Source organism: Leucopleurus acutus, assembly GCF_964270905.1.
Source record: "Leucopleurus acutus genome assembly, chromosome: 12".
Taxonomy (NCBI): domain Eukaryota; kingdom Metazoa; phylum Chordata; class Mammalia; order Artiodactyla; family Delphinidae; genus Leucopleurus; species Leucopleurus acutus.
Window position 1 is genome coordinate 87,343,590 of NC_139154.1, and position 20,128 is coordinate 87,363,717.

General features: G+C 37.6%; 1 protein-coding gene across 2 annotated transcripts in view; it reads left to right on the top strand.

Annotated features, from left to right (window-relative positions):
- ANXA4 (annexin A4) overlaps window positions 1–16,748 on the top strand; it is a 73,545-nt gene extending 56,797 nt beyond the window's left edge. For both annotated transcript variants that reach the window (XM_082851898.1, XM_082851899.1), the window contains exons 9-13: window positions 1,149–1,242; window positions 4,490–4,585; window positions 5,539–5,597; window positions 6,618–6,740; window positions 15,691–16,748. In XM_082851898.1, the coding sequence (XP_082708024.1) occupies window positions 1,149–1,242; window positions 4,490–4,585; window positions 5,539–5,597; window positions 6,618–6,740; window positions 15,691–15,750 (432 nt within the window). In that variant the 3' untranslated portion in view covers window positions 15,751–16,748. The remainder of the gene's footprint in view (window positions 1–1,148; window positions 1,243–4,489; window positions 4,586–5,538; window positions 5,598–6,617; window positions 6,741–15,690) is intronic.
- The last annotated feature ends 3,380 nt before the right edge of the window (window positions 16,749–20,128 follow it).

Below are 20,128 nucleotides of genomic sequence, written 5' to 3' on the forward strand. Positions count from 1 at the left end.
GTGTGTGTATATACCATGTTTTATTAATCCATTCATGTGTCAATGGACATTTGGGTTGCTTCCACCTTTTGGCTATTGTGAATAATGCTGCTTTGAATATGGGTATACAAATAACTCTTTAAAATCCTAACTTCCATTCTTTTGGAGATATACCAAGAAGTAGTATTGCCAGATCATATGGTAATTTCATTTTACTTTTTTTGAGGAAAAGCCATGCTGTCTTCTATAGTAGCTTCATCATTTTACATTCTCACCAACATAGCACAAGGGTTCCAATTTCTCCACATACTCATGAACACTTGTTATTTTCTGTTTGTTTGTTTTAAATAGCAGCCATTGTAACGGGTGTGAGGTGTTATGAACAGTAGTTTTGATTTATCGATAATACCGCATAGTTAAAGGGAATTCCCTGGCGGTCCAGTGGTTAGGACTCCGTGCTTTCACTGCTTAGGGAGTGGGTTTAATCCCTTGTCGGGGAACTAAGACCCCGCAAGCTTCACAGCACAACCAAAAAAAAAAAAAAAAGTAATAATATAGTTAAAGTAACCAGAATCAATTTCTTATATTTCTACCAGGTTGGAATATAAGCAATTACTAATGGGGTCCTGGTTCCACTGTGAGACCTTCTGTAGTCTCAAGCAAATCACAGATCATTCCAGAGTGGTGTTGTCCAATAGACTTTTCTGTGATGTTGAAAATGTTCTACATCTGCACTGTCTAGTATGGGTAGCCACTAGCCACAAGTAGCCACTGAGCACTTGAAATGTGGCCAGTATGACTGGGGAGTTGAATTTTTAATTTTATTTAATTAATTAAAATTCAAATAGCCACATGTAGTTAGTGGCTACTGTATAGGACAGCCCAAGTCTAGGGCATTCCTTTCGGGTCTTAAGACAGAAACATGTAGTCTGCATGTAGGGAGCTGCTGGTGTTTGCCCTGACTCTCAGGGAGATATTATAGAGTCCCATTAGTTTTATACCTAAGGAAAAATCCTGAGTCATTTCCACTTACTGCCAACACCACTTCCACCGCCATCATCAACAAAATAAAACTAAGCTAACTCTGCTCTCTGAAGTTCTGGAAATATTTACATATGTCCTGGCACCTGCTCCATTGTGTTTTAAACTTGTACTTTGTTTGGCTTCAGGACCTGTATGAGGCTGGAGAGAAGAAATGGGGGACAGATGAGGTGAAATTTCTAAGTATTCTCTGTTCCCGGAATCAAAATCATCTGTTGCATGGTAAGGCACTTGCCTCATTGTCTAAAGAAACTATTTGAAAGATAGTGAAAACTATATCACCTGTAATTGATAACCTTTTTCCCTTTACTTGGTACAAAGATCTAATTTTACTGAACTGTCTTAGATGTCTTACCTTGGAAATTTATGGGTGCAACAATGTGCATGAGGGCCAATTGCTGAAAGATTAATTATGAATAATTAGCAGATATCTTCATAGAAGTTTGGAATTCCTGTTGGTAGGAAACTGACCTCCATAGTCAGTCCTTTTTCTAAAGCAGCTCCATTTAAATATAGTTACATAAGACAAAATCTTTAGTACATCAGCAAGCAATAAAATAGAAATGTTGGTTGACATTTATTCCTATTTAACATCCAAGTTGTAAAAGCTAATAGAGGGCTTCCCTGGTGGCGCAGTGGTTGGGAGTCCGCCTGCCGATGCAGGGGACACGGGTTCGTGCCCCGGTCGGGGAGATGCAGGGGACACGGGTTCGTGCCCCGGTCGGGGAAGATCCCACATGCCGCGGAGTGGCTGGGCCCGTGAGCCATGGCCGCTGAGCCTGCGCATCCGGAGCCTGTGCTCTGCAACGGGAGAGGCCGCAACAGTGAGAGGCCCGCGTATCACCAAAAAAAAAAAAAAAAAAAAAGCTAATAGAAGTGATTTTTTTAGGGGGTATGTTGCATAAGATGAATAGTGGATGATTTCAGATTTTATTTCCTATGTGTAAAGTTTCTAATTTGCTTCGGATAATGCTAGTCTTTTTAATGTGATTTTAACTTCTTTGGGAAAAAGGTACTATACGATTGTAGAATATTTATTGTCAGGTTTATTTTCTTCTTGTAAACAGCAATAAAGGTTTAATAAAATATTTCATCTTTTATATAAGCTTTTGAGGTCTTTATGCTATATCCTAATTTTATAAACTCATCATGCCCTTATAATCACTCACAATTTATAAAACTTGTGGGAAATTTGAGAAGAATGAGTTTGCTAAATTGAAAACGTGAAAAAAATGGAAAATTACAACACATTTGGAAGTTGCAATTATTTCAGATATTCCACAGTGACAGTAGGTGATTACTCCAGTTAATAAATGTCATGGGCAGTCATCAGATGCACCAACTTCTGACTCAGATCCTTATTTTTTTTGCCTTCCCTTGCCTGATTACTAGTAAGGCAAATCTCTCCCTGGTGTTATTTTCCAAGAACTGCAGGTCCTCAGAAGCCGATTTAATGCAAATATATTTGTAACAATTTTCACATCCAGGCATAAGTCAATAGTTGGGCAGTTATGAAACATTTGCTTGTAAGCCACTGGAAGAAAATCTTTTCAGCATTATTTGAATAAAGAAAACATCATAATTTTCTTACCAACCAACAATAATAGTGAGGACTCATAATAACTAAGATTTTGTTAATTATCTTCTAGGTGCAGTGCTAAGCATATTATAAGCATCCCAGTGAAGCAGCCATTATTTTCCCCATTTTACAGTGGAGAACACTGAGTCTTAGAAAATGTGTCAATTAGATTTTTAAATTCCAAGAAATAGGCACTGAATAATTACATAGGAAAAGAGAAAATCATATAGAAGGGGACAAGAGGGAAAATGGAAAATACTAGAGGTCCATTGAATTGAAGGGAGAGCTGAACCGCTCCAGAAAGACTAGAAATCAAGGCAGTTCTGAGGATCTCAGTAGAAGGGAGTCATGGATTTATTTCTAAGGCAGAGTTTCCTAAAATCTCGTCTCCATTAAAAATGCTGATTCTTGGACCCCTACTTCAGACTGGCTAACTTAGGATTTCTGAGAGTGACACGCAAGGAGTTTAACAGGTTTCCCAGGTGATTCTTATGTTCTCTGAAGTTAAAGATGACTCAGTGCTTTTGGCTATCCTCATCATATCTGCTCAGTTAAAAAATTCCCAGGAGAGTAAGACTGATTGGCCCTGGTTGGCTGAACTGCTCACTCATTTGTTAGAGCTTGTCATGTATGTTGGGGGGTAGGGGTGTTCCTGGATTGACAGCCCTGTGAGAATCACTCTGATGGGGGTGGAGTAGCATCCCAAAGAAGGCAGTGTTAAGAAGATAAACAGCAGATATCCACTCTAAGAAGGCTCCAGAAGGAGGCAGCAAGAGAGAAAAATATGTTCATAATATTCAAAAATACTTGGTAGAAAAGGGGAGAAATTTTAATTATGTTAAAGTCTATTAAAAGGTGCAAGCAACTGTTACCAAATGTGACCAAGTTTTGAAAAGGTTGAATTGCTCTAGTTATTTTTTTAATTGACGTATAGCTGATTAACAATGTTGTGTTTGTTTCTAGTGCACAGCAGAGTGATTCAGTTATATGTATATGTATATACATATATATATTCTTTTTCAGGTTCTTTTCCATTATAGGTTATTACAAGATATTGAATATAGTTCCCTGTGTTATAGAGTAGGACCTTGTTGTTTATCTATCTTATGTATAATAGTTTGTATCTGCTAATCCCAAACTCCTAATTTTTCCCTCCCCCACCTTTCCCCTTTGGTAACTATAAGTTTGTTTTCTATGTCTTTGAGTCTGTATTTGTTGTGTAAGTTCATTTTTATCATTTTTTAAATTCCACATGTAAGTGATATCATGTAAAATTTGTCATTCTCTGTCTGACTTACTTCACTTAGTATGATAAACTCTAGGTCCATCCATGTTGCTGCAAATGGCATCATTTCATTCTTTTTTGTGGCTGAGTAATATTCCAGTGTGTGTGTGTGTGTGTGTGTGTGTGTGTGTGTGTGTGTGTGTGTGTACACACACCACATCTTCTTTATCCATTCACCTGTCGATGGACATTTAGGTCGCTTCCACATCTTGGCTCTTGTAAACAGGAGTTGCTCTAGTTTTGACGTGCTGAAAGGAAGATGAACATACAGGTGATTGCCAAGCTTATTAAGGAAACAAGGAGAAAAAAAAGCAAATCTCTCCAGAGGTTATCTCCACTTTATGTAGTGAAAACAGGGTCCCACATAAGGGAAATGACTTGCCTGATGTCCTCCAAGATTCACAATATTCCTTCCTCCTCTCCTCTGTTCCATTCCACTTGCCATATGCATCCTGGTTCTCACCCACATTGCTAATTAGTTTCCTCTTGAAATATGCCAAAGAATAATAGTATAGTCTAGTTAAAAGATGCTCATTCTCTCTGTACAGTTTAGTTTCCTCTATTCTTTTTTATTATTTATAATTTCATTTTGTTATTGTTTATAGTGTTCGATGAATATAAAAGGATATCACAGAAGGATATTGAACAGAGTATTCAATCTGAAACATCTGGTAGCTTCGAAGAAGCTCTGCTGGCCATAGGTAAGCTGGTAGGGGGTGGGGAGTGGAGAAACAAATATTTATAGACTTTCCTCCTTATTATCAATTTGTTGTCATGGGTTGTAGAAATTTTTTTTCAGGGATAAAAAAATTCTTTAAATCATTCATGACATGTGATCCAGAAATTTTTTTTTAAATTGGCTTATTTTGGGTTGCACTGGGTCTTCGTTGCTGTGCACGGGCTTTCTCTACTTGAGTCGAGCAGGGGCTACTCTTGGTTGCTGTGTGCGGGCTTCTCATTGCGGTGGCTTCTCTTGTTGCAGAGCATGGGCTCTAGGTGTGTGGGCTTCAGTAATTGCGGAATGCGGGCTCACTAGTTGTGGCTGGCAGGCTGTAGAGCACAGGCTCAGTAGTTGTGGCACACAGGCTTAGTTGCTCCACAGCATGTGGGATCTTCCTGGACCGGGGCTTGAATCCGTGTCTCCTGCATTGGCAGGTGGATTCTTAACCACTGTGCCACCAGGGAAGTCCCGTGTGACCCAGAATTTTAAGCGAGAAATATTATATATAACCTGATTGTTATTGTACCATGTGGCTTTATCTATTTTATATCCTCTGTGCCTTTATATCTTAGCACGTGGAAAGGTTAATCCTATACTAGCTGCATCTTGCAAGTCTGTGAATGGTTAGAACTAATAACTGTTTCATATGGTACAGATAGCAATAATCTTTTTGAAATTTTATGCTGCCTTTTGCTTTAATGGCCTTTATTAATTATTTGTCTAGGAACTTGACAATAAATTGAGGGTACTTTCCATCTGTGAAAATGCTTTTAGCATAGCCTATGCTCATAAAACATTGTTTGGCTAAATTTTTCGACAAAGCAATCAAAAGATACTACTTCACACCTTGTAGAAACAATGGGAACAACTGTCTCTTCTTGTTTTGCAGATTTTATCTGTAATCTTTTCATTTCTCTTTTTATCTCTTGACAGTAAAGTGCATGAGGAACAAATCTGCATATTTTGCTGAAAGGCTTTATAAATCTATGAAGGTAAATGGCCTCATTGTTAGCATCTGAATGGCTCTGAGGGTCTTGTGTCTACCTTCATATGCTTACTTATATCCCCCATGCAAATTAGCCAAAATCAGCTTGAGCTATTCAGTTCAATTCTTCAAATACTTCACTGAGTGCTTGCTAATAATAATGCTAGGTAATATTTATTGAGTACTTATAATGTGTGATCACTGTTCCTAATACTTTATATGTATAATTTTATCCCCACAACAGCTCTGTGGGGCAGGTACTGTTATCAGCTTCCATTTTACAGATGAGAAAACTGAGGCATAAAGAGGATAGGCAATTTGCCCAGGGTCCTCAGTGAGGAAAGGAATGGAGCAGGGATGCAAACACTGGCAGTCCAACTTCAGAGCCCCAGCTCCTAACCATGCATTGTACTCCGTGCAAGCACCCTTGCTGAGAGCCATGGGAGGGGCAAGAGAGATCAAAATGCAATCCCTGGTCTCAAAGAACTTCTGGCTCTGAGAGGAAGGCAGCTATGTGCAAAACACCAGTAAGAACAAAATAGAATGTAAGACAGTAGTTGAGGATCCAAATATTATAGGAACACAGAGGAAAGGGTGTTTAAAAAAAATATTTGTTTGGGGGTGAGGATCAGAAAAGGACATATAAAGAAATTGGTATATTTGAGCAGGACCTTAAAGGAAGTTTTACATCAGAGGGTTTTACATGGTAGGAAGGATGGTAAAGCTGGGAAGGGAGGATGACATGGTGGGTGGATCACTGTATGTGAGGCAGGAGGGCTGGAGAACACAGGGTATGTCTCTAGAAGGGCAGAGAGCTATCTCCTCTGGTCAGAACACTGAGTGTTGAAAAGATAAGTTGGGGAAACCCTTGAGCTCCGTGGTAAGGAACCAGACTCCACAAGCCTCTAAGGTTAGAGTACAAGGGATGTCATCGGGAGACTGATACATAGTTTACCTTGATAGACTAACAAAGAGCACTGTCTAAACTAGCTCAGCTTTGCATGCAGGGATCTTGTTTCTTCCTTAGGGCTTGGGCACTGATGACAACACCCTTATCAGAGTGATGGTTTCTCGAGCGGAGATTGACATGTTGGACATCCGGGCAAACTTCAAGAGGCTCTACGGAAAGTCTCTGTACTCCTTCATCAAGGTGGGTCACAGCAGCCTTGCCTTGGCCCAGAGGAAAGTGCTGATGAAAGGAGGGGGTTCTGACCTGGGTTTTTAGACACTTCTTATCCTCTCCTTGGCAGACATCATTCCATTTAAGGATGGTACTCTAATTCAGATATTTCCAGTCTCTCTCCTTTCCCACAGATGTTTAAATCTCTGCCTGGTTAGAAGCTGGACATGTTTGCTTTCTAAATAGAGTCAATTATTTCATGTTGACCCCAGACAAAGAAAGATTATATATATATATATATTTTTTGGAGTGTCCATATTTTTTTTTAATTTTTGAATTTTATTTTATTTATTTTTTTATACAGCGGTTCTTATTAGTCATCAGTTTTATACACATTAGTGTATACATGTCAATCCCAATCTCCCAATTCATCCCACCACCACCCCCACACCCCCTGCCGCTTTCCCCCTTGGGGTCCATACGTTTGTTCTCTACATCCGTGTCTCAATTTCTGCCCTGCAAACCGGTTCATCTGTACCATTTTTCTAGGTTCCACATATATGCGCTAATATACGATATTTGTTTTTCTCTTTCTGACTTACTTCACTCTGTATGACAGTCTCTAGATCCATCCACGTCTGTACAAATGACCCAATTTCGTTCCTTTTAATGGCTGAGTAATATTCCATTGTATATATGTACCACATCTTCATTATCCATTCATCTGTCGATGGGCACTTAGGTTGCTTCCATGACCTGGCCATTGTAAATAGTGCTGCAATGAACATTGGGGTGCATGTGTCTTTTTGAATCATGATTTTCTTTGGGTATATGCCCAATAGTGGGATTGCTGGGTCATATGGTAATTCTATTTTTAGTTTTTTAAGGAATCTCCATACTATTCTCTATAGTGGCTGTATCAATTTACATTCCCACCAGCAGTGCAAGAGGGTTCCCTTTTCTCCACACGCTCTCCAGCATTTCTTGTTTGTATATTTTCTGGTGATGCCCATTCTAACTGGTGTCAGGTGATAGCCTCATTGTAGTTTTGATTTGCATTTCTCTAATAATTAGTGATGTTGAGCAGCTTTTCATGTACTCCTTGGCCATCTGTATGTCTTCTTTGGAGAAATGTCTATTTAGATCTACTGCCCATTTTTGGATTGGGTTGTTTGTTTTTTTAATATTGAGCTGCATGAGCTGTTTATATATTTTGGAGATTAATCCTTTGTCCATTGATTCGTTTGCAAATATTTTCTCCCATTCTGAGGGTTGTCTTTTGGTCTTGTTTATGGTTTCCTTTGCTGTGCAAAAGCTTTGACATTTCATTTGATCCCATTTGTTTATTTTTGTTTTTATTTCCATTACTCTAGGAGGTGGATGAAAAAAGATCTTGCTGTGATTTATGTCAAAGAGTGTTCTTCCTATGTTTTCCTCTAAGAGTTTTATAGTGTCCGGACTTACATTTAGGTCTGTAATCCATTTTGAGTTTATTTTTGTGTATGGTGATAGGGAGTGTTCTAATTTCATTCTTTTACATGTAGCTATCCAGTTTTCCCAGCACCACTTATTGAAGAGACTGTCTTTTCTCCATTGTATATCCTTGCCTCCTTTGTCATAGATTAGTTGACCATAGGTGTCTGGGTTTATCTCTGGGCTTTCTATCTTGTTCCACTGATCTATGTTTCTGTTTTTGTGCCAGTACCATATTGTCTTGATTACTGTAGGTTTGTAGTATAGTCTGAAGTTGGGGAGTCTGATTCCTCCAGCTCCGTTTTTTTCCCCCGAGACTACTTTGGATACTTGGGGTCTTTTGTATCCCCATTCAAATTTTAAGATTTTTTTGTTCTACTTCTGTAAAAAATACCATTGGTAATTTGAATCTGTACATTGCTTTGGGTAGTACAGTCATTTTCACAATACGGATTCTTCCAATCCAAGGACATGGTATATTTCTCCATCTGTTGGTATCATCTTTAATTTCTTTCATCAGCGTCTTATAGTTTTCTGCATACAGGTCTTTTGTCTCCCTAGGTAGGTTTATTCCTAGGTATTTTATTCTTTTTGCAATGGTAAATGGGAGTGTTTCCTTAATTTCTCTTTCAGATTTTTCATCATTAGTGTATAGGAATGCAAGAGATTTCTGTGCATTAATATTGTACCCTGCAACTTTACCAAGTTCATTGTTTAGCTCTAGTAGTTTTCTGGTGGCATCTTTAGGATTCCCTATGTATAGTATCATGTCATCTGCAAACAGTGACTGTTTTACTTCTTCTTTTCCAATTGGTATTCCTTTTATTTCTTTTTCTTCTCTGATTGCCATGGCTAGGGCTTCCAAAGCTATGTTGAATAATAGTGGGGAGGGTGGACATCCTTGTCTCATCATTCCTGATGTTAGAAGAAGTGCTTTCAGTTTTTCCCCACTGAGAATGATGTTTGCTGTGGGTTTGTCGTATAAGGCCTTTATTATGTTGAGATAGGTTCCCTCTATGCCCACTTTCTGGAAAGTTTTTACCATAAATGTCTGTTGAATTTTGTCAAAAGCATTTTCTGCATCTATTGAGATGATCATATGGTTTTTATTCTTCAATTTGTTAATATGGTGTATCACATTGATTGATTTGCATATATTGAGGAATCCTTGCATCCTTTGGATAAATCCCACTTGATCATGGTGTATGATCCTTTTAATGTGTTGTTGGATTCTGTTTGCTAGTATTTTGTTCAGGATTTTTGCATCTATATACATCTGTGATATTGGTCTGTAATTTTCTTTTTTTGTAGTATCTTTGTCTGGTTTTGGTATCAGGGTGATGGTGGCGTCGTAGAATGAGTCTGGGAGTGTTCTTTCCTCTGCAATTTTTTGGAAGAGTTTGAGAAGGATGGGTATTAGCTCTTCTCTAAATGTTTGATAGAATTCACCTGTGAAGCCATCTGGTCCTGGACTTTTGTTTGTTGGAAGATTTTTAATCACAGTTTCAACTTCATTACATGTGATTGGTCGGTTCATGTTTTCTATTTCTTCCTGGTTCAGTCTTGGAAGGTTATACATTTCTAAGAATTTATCCATTTCTTCCAGGTTGTCCATTTTATTGGCATAGAGTTGCTTATAGTAATCTCTTAGGATGCTTTGTATTTCTGTGGTGTTTATTGTAACTTCTTCTTTTTCATTTCTAAGTTTATTGATTTGAGTCCTCTCCCTCTTTTTCTTGATGAGTCTGGCTAATGAATTATCAATTTTATTTATCTTCTCAAAGAACCAGCTTTTAGTTTTATTGATCTTTGCTATTGTTTTCTTTGTTTCTGTTTCATTTATTTCTGCTCTGATCTATATGATTTCTTTCCTTCTGCTAACTTTGGATTTTGTTTGTTCTTCTTTCTCTAGTTCCTTTAGGTGTAAAGTTAGATTGTTTATTTGAGATTTTTCTTGTTTCTTGAGGTAGGCTTGTATAGCTATAAACTTCCCTCTTAGAACTGCTTTTGCTGCATCCCATAGGTTTTGGATTGTCATGTTTTCATTGTCACTTGTCTCTAGGTATTTTTTGATTTCCTCTTTGAGTTCTTCAGTGATTTCTTGGTTATTTAGTAACGTATTGTTTAGCTTCCATGTGTTTGTGTTTTTTATGTTTTTTTCCATGTAATTGATTTCTAATCTCATAGCATTGTGGTCAGAAAAGATGTTTGATATGATTTCAATTTTCTTAAATTTACTGAGGCTTGATTTGTGACCCAAGATGTGATCTATCCTGGAGAATGTTCCGTGCGCACTTGAGAAGAAAGTGTAATCTGCTGTTTTGGGATGGAATGTCCTATAAATATCAATTAAATCTATCTGGTCTATTGTGTCATTTAAAGCTTCTGTTTCCTTATTTATTTTCATTTTGGATGATCTGTCCATTGGTGTAAGTGAGGTGTTAAAGTCCCCCACTATTATTGTGTTACTGTCGATTTCCTCTTTTATAGCTGTTAGCAGTTGCCTTATGTATTGTGGTGCTCCTATGTTGGGTGCATATATATTTATAATTGTTATATCTTCTTCTTGGTTTGATCCCTTGATCATTATGCAGTGTCCTTCCTTGTCTCTTGTAACATTCTTTATTTTAACGTCTATTTTATCTGTAATGAGTATTGCTACTCCAGATTTCTTTTGATTTCCACTTGCATGGAATATCTTTTTCCATCCCCTCATTTTCAGTCTTTATGTGTCCCTAGGTCTGAAGTGGGTCTCTTGTAGACAGCATATATATGGGTCTTGTTTTTGTATCCATTCAGCAAGCCTGTGTCTTTTGGTTGGAGCATTGAATCCATTTACGTTTAAGGTAATTATTGATATGTATGTTCCTATGACAATTTTCTTAATTGTTTTGGGTTTGTTTTTGTAGGTCCTTTTCTTCTCTTGTGTTTCCCACTTAGAGAAGTTCCTTTAGCATTTGTTGTAGAGCTGGTTTGGTGGTGCTGCATTCTCTTAGCTTTTGCTTGTCTTTAAAGCTTTTGATTTCTCCATCGAATCTGAATGAGATCCTTGCTGAGTAGAGTGATCTTGGTTGTAGGTTCTTCCCTTTCATCACTTTGATTATACCATGCCACTCCCTTCTGGCTTGTAGGGGTTTTACTGAGAAATCAGCTGTTAACCTTTTGGGAGTTCCCTTGTATGTTATTTGTCATTTTTCCCTTGCTGCTTTCAATAATTTTTCTTTGTCTTTAATTTTTGCCAATTTGATAACTATGTGCCTCTCCTTAGGTTTATCCTGTATGGGACTCTCTGCACTTCCTAGACTTGGGTGGCTATTTCCTTTCCCATGTCAGGGAAGTTTTTGACTATAATCTCTTCAAATAATTTCTCTGGTCCTTTCTCTCTCTCTTCTCCTTCTGGGACCGCTATAATGCAAATGTGTTGCATTTAATGTCCCAGAGGTCTCTTAGGCTGTCTTCATTTCTTTTCATTCTTTTTTCTTTATTCTGTTCCATGGCAGTGAATTCCACCATTCTGTCTTCCAGGTCACTTATCCGTTCCTCTGCCTCAGTTATTCTGCTATTGATTCCTTCTAGTGTATTTTTCATTTCAGTTATTGTATTGTTCCTCTCTGTTTGTTTGTTCTTTAATTCTTCTAGATCTCTGTTAAACATTTCTTGCATCTTCTCGATCTTTTCCTCCATTCTTTTTCTGAGGTCCTGGATCATCTTCCCTATCATTATTCTGAATTCTTTTTCTGGAAGGTTGCCTATCTCCACTTCATTTAGTTGTTTTTCTGGGGTTTTATCTTGTTCCTTTATCTGGTACATAGCCCTCTGCCTTTTCATCTTGTCTGTCTTTCTGTGAATGTGGTTTTTGTTCCACAGGCTGCAGGATTGTATTTCTTCTTGCTTCTGCTGTCTGCCCTCTGGTGGATGAGGCTATCTAAGAGTTTTGTGCAAGTTTCCTGATGGGAGGGACTGGCAGTGGGTAGAGCTGGCTGTTGCTCTGGTGGGCAGAGCTCAGTAAAACTTTAATCTGCTTGACTGTTGGTGGGTGGGGCTGGGTTCCCTCCTTGTTTGGCCTGAGGCGACCCAACACTAGAACCTACCTGGGCTCTTTGGTGGGGGTAATGGCGGACTCTGGGAGGGCTTATGCCAAGGAGTACTTCCCAGAACTTCTGCTGCCAGTGTCCTTGTCCTCACGGTGAGACACAGCCACCCTCCACCTCTCAAGAAAGATTATATTTTAATGAATGGTTTTAAGAGCACAATTTCCATTTCTACCTGCTTACAATAAAAGAGAAGCAACTAAATCAGTCATGCAGAACCACATCCAGGGCCAGCTGAGGTCTGCTGAAAATATGGGAAAACATGATAGTCATCCTGGATTGCTATTCTTTACATGGCACCAGACTTCTAGGAGTCCTAACATAGCATGGGAGTGATACGAAATGATTCACGTCTCTCAAAACCCCTCATTACTGGGACTTTGCTTCTTGAGGAAGCCAGAAGGGCCTCAGGAATATGAAGCCAAACCCATTTCCCTGGAAGCTGGTGTTGCCAGCACAGATCAGGATTTGATCTGTGAATTAAATATTCTGATCCTACTCATAGCTTGGAGAGGTTTAACTACTAGGTGATTTGAGCTGCAGAGTTTATGACTATGTCTACAAGGCATTTAGGAACTTGTTTCTATTTCTGTACAGTCTGTGAGGTCACTGTTTTTTGCAGAGCTGAAATATAGCTAGCTGTAAGCAAAACAATTTTAAGATTCAAGGATGACCATAAACGAAGCTATGGGAAAATATATTTGTACCATATACTTATAATGTAGGGTTAATATCCCTATATGAGGAACTTGTACAAATTACTAAGAACAAGGAGAAAAATCCAAAAAGGAAACTGGACAGAAAGAAAACATGAGCTTCATGAAAGATGAGACACAAATGGACAATAAATATGTACAATGTTTAATCTCACTAATATACAATGGATTGCAAATAAAAGCAAATCATCATTTTTCACCTAATACCTTAACAAAGTTTAAAGAGGTCATAACCAGCATTGAGAAAGGCTTGGGAAAATCTCACCGTCTCTTATGGAAGCACTATAAACTAGTCTAACTTTCCGGGGAGGCAACTTGCCAATAAATGTTTAAAAAATAAACTATACCTCTTACTTAGTTATTATATATTTAAGAATATCTTTAGGCAAAATAATCAGATAAAAGTGCGCTAATCCACAGAATGGGAGAAAATAATATCTAGTAAGGGTTTACTATCCAGAATATATAAAGAACTCCTAAAACTCAATAACAAAAAGACAAACAACCCAATTAAAAAATGACAAGGGATTTAAATATCGTCATTTCTCCAAGGGAGATATACAAATGGGCAATAAGCACGTGAAAAGCTGTTCAACATAATTATGAAAACCACAGTGAAATACCATGTCATACCTACTAAGATGGCTATAATTTTTAAAACATGAAAAATAACAAATGTAGGAGAGGATGTGGAGAAATTAGAACCTTGTGTATTGCTGGTGTGAATGTAAAATGGTGCAGCCGTTGTGGAAAACAGTTTGGCGCTTCCTCAAAAATTTAAACATAGAATTACCATGTTACCCCGCAATTCCACTTCCAGGTGTATACTCAAAAGAAATGAAAAAGGGGACTTAAACAGGTATTTGGACACCAATGTTAACATTATTTATAATAGCCAAAAGGTGGAAACAACCTAAAGGTCCATGAACAGGTGAATGGATAAACAAAACGTGATATACACACACATAATGTGAATGAAGTTTCCAATACATGGATGAACTTTGGAAACATGCTAAGTGATATAAACCAGACACAAAAGGACAAATATTTTATATGATTCTACTTACATGAAATATTTAGACTAGGTAAATTCATAGAGACAGAAGGTAGATTAGAGTTTACCAGGGGCTGGAGGATAAGGGGAATAGGAAGTTCTTGCTTAGTGGTAACAGAGTTTATTACACATTATTTTAATTTTTATTAACCAATAGGGAATGACTCAAATTATGGGAAATCTATCCAGTGGAATACTATACAGACACTAAAATGATGGGGTAAAAAATATTGATTGACTAGGGGAAACAGCACAATAAATACATTTACATTATATGTTTGTATATATATAAATACGTTAATATGTGTATACACACACTCACACAACACTGGAAGAAATTTAAAATAAAGAATACATTGCCCATTCAATAAAAATTGTCAAAAGAAACAGAATAGAAATAGAAAATATGTAAATAATAGAAAAAAGACAGGAGTAAGGTTACAAATGTAAGTTATAATAATAAATAAACTCTCAGGTTAGGTAAAAATATAAAATCCTACTCTATGCTGTTTATAAGGAACAATTGAAATACAGTGATATGTAAGAAGCTTTAAAAAGAAAAGGCCAGGGAAAAGAACATTTGACAAAAAGAAAGCAGGGTTTATACTATAAATAAAAAGAAGAATTTAAGGGGAAAAAGCATTAAATAGGACAAAGTAATGGATCACTTTATATTGATAAAAGCAACAATTTACAACAAAGATTAAATTACCATAAAACGTTAGTTGCCAAATAGTATTGCATTCAAGTATATAAATAAGAAACTTGAGGCTCCAAAAGAAGACGTTGATGGAAATACTATGCTAGATAGACTTCAACACATCCTTCTCTTTTGGCAGATCAATGAGACAAAGTATAAACAAGGGTGTATTAAGATTGATTTTAATAGATATACATTAAACTTTGAATCCCATCCCATCTTTTCTAGTGCCCATGAAGCACTAGCAAAAATTGATCTATTATTTAGGCCATGAAAAATTCTATGTAGAAATTATAGCACCTTTCTGGAAGGCTATTTTGCAACCCATATTCAAAGAAAATACATGATCATTAATCTGGTAATTCCCATTTTATGAACATTTATCCTGAATACATCATTCAAAAAATGCACAAAAATTTATAGTATGTTTATTGCAGCAGTGTTTATAATAGTGAAAAATTGGAAAAAAAACATATAAATATCCAATGGGGGGTAATCAAATAAATTATTTTACCTATGTACAATAGAATACTCTGTAACCATTAAGGAATGATGTTGTGGAAGAGTATTTAATAAATTAAAATAGGGAAATAGGTATAGAAGGTTGAAAAAGTAGAATATGGAAGAATACTACAATCCCATCATGTAGGAATCTATATCCATAGAAAAAAGTCTGGAAGGATATGCAAAAAACAAAATGTTAGGCAGAGTAATCTCTAGATGTTAGAATTATAGATGATGTTTTTATATTCTTTTATGTCTATTTTCTACATTGAACAGGTGTTCTTTTTATAATAAAAAATAACAAATGTCATTTAAAAAAAAAAAAAACCTCTCTAAGAAAGATCCCGGCAAGACTGAAAAAGTTAACCTAGATGACTTTGAGCTGTGTATTGTATTTTAAAACCCATTTATCTGATTGTAACTCTGCTTTCCTTGTCCCCAGGGTGATACATCTGGAGACTATAGGAAGGTATTGCTCATTCTCTGTGGAGGAGATGATTAAAATAAAATCCAGAAAGGATAGGAGGATTCCCTACACTTCGAATTTTTTTTAACTTCATTTTTCTACACTGCTACTAGCATTATCTCAGAATGGTTATTTCCAATTAAGATGCCTACAGATGCCTCCTGAGATATAGACTGCATTGTTATTCATCTGTAATTACTCACTATGATGCTTTAAAGCTGTACTTGCTTTTCAAAGCTTATAAAACCTAAAAGGAGATTTTAAATTAGAAATAAGAGTGTGCTCCATATTTTCAACAGATTTCTTCCTTGTTTGTGTTTCACAGAAATGGGAATATATTAAATTATTTCATATTTTCTTTTTGGTGAAAACTGTTGAAATGGAAGACTGTTCTAAAATCACTTCTCTTCCCTAATTCTATTTTTAGAGTGGCTAGTAATTTCTTGGTTTGAAATTGTGAGCATCTAGTTAGTAAGAAAATCTATCCAATATGCTATTTTATATGTCATAGTTTGAAAGCATCCACAGATCTCCTTTGTTTAGGTTTTTGTCTAAAGTGTTAGTTGATCTTTACTAAGTTTGGCATTAGAGACTTCCTCCATCACATCTCTCCAGGTTAAAGTATACCAAACTCACCAACTCTTCTGAACGAATTCAATTCTAAATGTGGTTATACAGATCATATATGTCTGGTTACCAAACATAAATGCTGAACATTCCACAATATTATGGTTAATAATAACAATATAATAAAATAATAATAATGGTATTGATCCAGCTTGAAGATGAATGTGAAAGAATTGTGTCAAACTGCGTATTCTGTTGATGCTGTAGTGCTCTGAATTTATTTTTACTTAAAGAAAAATTTTTGTGCCCAAAATTTTTAAAATCATTTTCAGTTTTGTTGATTTGTAGTAATTTATACTTGCACTGTGCCTTTCAACTCTAGAATTACTGTAAAGGTGTACTTGGATTTAATTTAAAAGTTCACTTTGTATACAACATGGAAAAATAATTTCAATAAAACACAGTGTCTTTCAAATGAGGTGTATGCTTTCTCTGACTGACTTTTCTGCTTGTGAGTTTTTTCATCCTGGACTCTGAAAGTAGATATTTTTGAAGGATTTGTGTTACTCAATTTCTATTAGAAAGTACAACATTAGGAAAAATAACACATTTAATCTTATGTACCTCTACTGCTGTAAAACTAATGTTCATATATACCAAACACTACTTAATGATATAAAATAGTATATTTAAGTTATCTCTGGAAATGAGTGATGCTCTCGGTTGTAAGGAGAACATTCATATTAAATAAGAATATTTGTCTTCTCCATTCTATGGTTATTTGTTGTATTTTGATGGGTGAAATATAAGGATTTGTTTCTACTTGCCTAGTACAAGTGCTTGACTACTGGTGAAAGCTATTTACATGAATACGTAGTCATTCCAGTTAATTAGAGGAAATAGTACTGCTGCTTCAATACCTACCCAGAAGAGCATGGAATTTCCAAATTAACGTTATTTGGCTTTGGAAGCATTACAAATTTGGGAGGGGTTATCTTTAAATTATATATGGCTTAGCCAGAATTTTAAAACAAATTACATATGTTGATGGGAAGCTTTCTACAGAGTAGGTTAAAGCCACCCTGGAGGAATGATTGATGTACTGAACAAGCATGACTTTGTAATATAACTAGGAAGCAACTTTGTTTTTTTTCTCCCACTGTCCATTTACATTTATTCATTGGGTCCAGTTCTTCTCCTGTCTTTAGATGAAAATTCAGATAGAGGATAGGGTCGTGACTTTTCTGGTCATTCTTTGGCTTTAAAAAGTCCTACTATAGAACTGTGTCATTTCAGCAATTAATGTTTTCATTCAAAATTCCAAACTTCATTTACAGTTGAGGCTTCTCCCCTCATTCAGATCTGGCTTATTGCCAGCAGGAAGCTGGAGTTTGGGGAGGGTGGTATGGTGGGCTTCTTTTCTTTCTTCACCTAGTCTTCTTTCTAGACCCTACCTTCCCCTCCCCCACCTAGCAGAAGGGAGGAGAGTAAATGGGAGCAGGAAAGTTCTTATGTTAGTGCTGTGGTGGTAGATGATCAATGCTGTGTGACCCTGTCAGATGTTTTTTGTTTTTTAGTTCTGTCAGATGTTTAAAGCTGATTCTTGTTGGCATTCTCCTGAGTTCCTTTACAACTCCATCACCAGTAAAATACTCATCTTTAGTTCCTTTGGCAAAGCAAATGCAGTTCTCCTTTTTCAGCCCCTAGGAATTCAAGCTCTTTGGGCTGAAGTCTGTTTGTCTTTCCACCCAGGCCTTTTAGACAGGATCTAAGATGATTCCATGCTGGCTGTCTTATAGTGGCCCACATTTGTTCCATGCGTATCCTTTGTGCTGACAAATTCTGGGCATGCAGGCTGATCCCCTAGCAGCAATCATTTTCTGCTCCTCCCCTACCCCCTACCTCCACCAAGCTGCCTCTGCTAGCCTCTCTCAGTTCAGACTTCTCAGAGTGAGTACACTGGGATGTCCAAATTACACATACCGCTGATGGGAGTATAAACTGGTGCAGTCATTTCAGAGAGCAATTTGGCAACAGATAATAAAGTTGAAAAGTTCCCAGCAAATTCACTTCTGGGGATCTATTTGGTGACTCTCTTGCACATGGTGTTTAATGCTGCTCTATAAGAGCAGTAAAGTAGAAACAACCTAACTCACATGGTGTTCAATGCTGCTCTATTAAGAGCAGTAAAGTAGAAACAACCTAACTCCCTCAGTGAGGGAAAGGATAAATTTTGGGTGTCACACAAGAGCAGTGAAAATTAACTATAGATTTGTTAATTGAATAAGTCTCAAAAGTATAATTTTGAGAGAGAAGAAAGGTGCAAAATGATAGGTATGAATGATTCCATTTAATTTACATGTCTAAACGTGCAAAAGAAAACGTATTGCTATGGGTACACGTATAAGAACGTGCATGGGAATAATGATATACACCATTCTGAGGATAGTGGTCACTAGAGTGGAGGGAGAGAAACAGACTGAGATGGAGAGGGAGCTTCTGCCTATCTCTATTGTTCTACTTAAAAGAATTAATCAAAACAAGTATAATACATTGAAGTTTTTATTAAAATTTATTATACTTGTGGTGATAGGTATTTATCATATTACTCAATTTGAGTAATTCATTATAAATATTTCATTTATGGTATTTCATTATAAATATTTTCATTATAAACATTTTATTTAGAAAGTAGCCGAAGGGTGATGAACCTAGGGGCAGGACAGGAATAAAGACACAGATGTAGAGAATGGACTTGAGGACGCAGGGAGGGGGGAAGGGTAAAATGGGACCAAGTGAGAGAGTAGCATTGACATATATACACTACCAAAAGTAAAATAGATAGCTAGTGGGAAGCAGCTGCGTCACCCGGGGAGATCAGCTCGGTGCTTTGTGACCACCTAGAAGTGTGGGATAGGGAGGGTGGGAGGGAGACGCAAGAGGGAGGGGATATGGGGATATATGTATATATATAGCTGATTCACTTTGTTATACAGCAGAAACACAACGTTATAAAACAATTACACTGCAATAAAAATGCTAAAAAAAAAAAAAGTAGCCGAAGGGAATCAGGGAATGAAAGCTGACTGTCCAGGGTCCATAGCAATGGCTGCAAACTCCAGGCATACACCTGTAATTTTTGCTCAGACACCTGTAAATTTTGCTTGGGTCTCCAGAAGGCACTTTAAAACCTGACAGTCCCGGTTCAGACCCTATTCAGACATCCCACTGCCGCTGGGAGGGAAGGAAAAGAGAGCGTGGAACGGTTGCCATAATCAGTTAAGGGCAGCGAAGAGGTGCTGCTTAAGAAACCCGAGGGCCTAGCAAAGTTCCACATTCTAGGTCCTCCTCTGTTGGAAAGCCTGCGCAGGGCGTGACCCTAGCACATGGTGAACTCCTCCAAAGATGACCCCAAACAGCAATGTCTTTTTTGCCCCTTGCCTAACACAGGGCCTGGTAGACATCTGGAGCTTAAGGAACCTTCGCAGAAAGAACAAACGAGGTGGAATTGCCGGTCTTGCTAACACAAAGGGATGTATAAAGCAATTCTAAAAGCTAGCCCGGCCCCCAATTCAGGATTGCAGGTGGGCCTAGCTGACCTCACGGCAGAAAGCGCCAATGTGGCCACGCACGGCCGCGCTCCCGCCCTCATCCCATTCTGCGCAGGCTCCATCCGTGACGTACACGCACCTCCCCCCGCCCCTTCCGGAGGCTCGCCGTGCGCATGCGCTCTACGGCCCGCGCTTTATTGCGAAAGTCTGGGGGCAAGGTCCTGAGGTCCGCGCGCGCTGCGCGGCGAGACGCGGTGGGCGTGGCGGAGGATGGAGGCGGTAGCGTCCAACGCAAC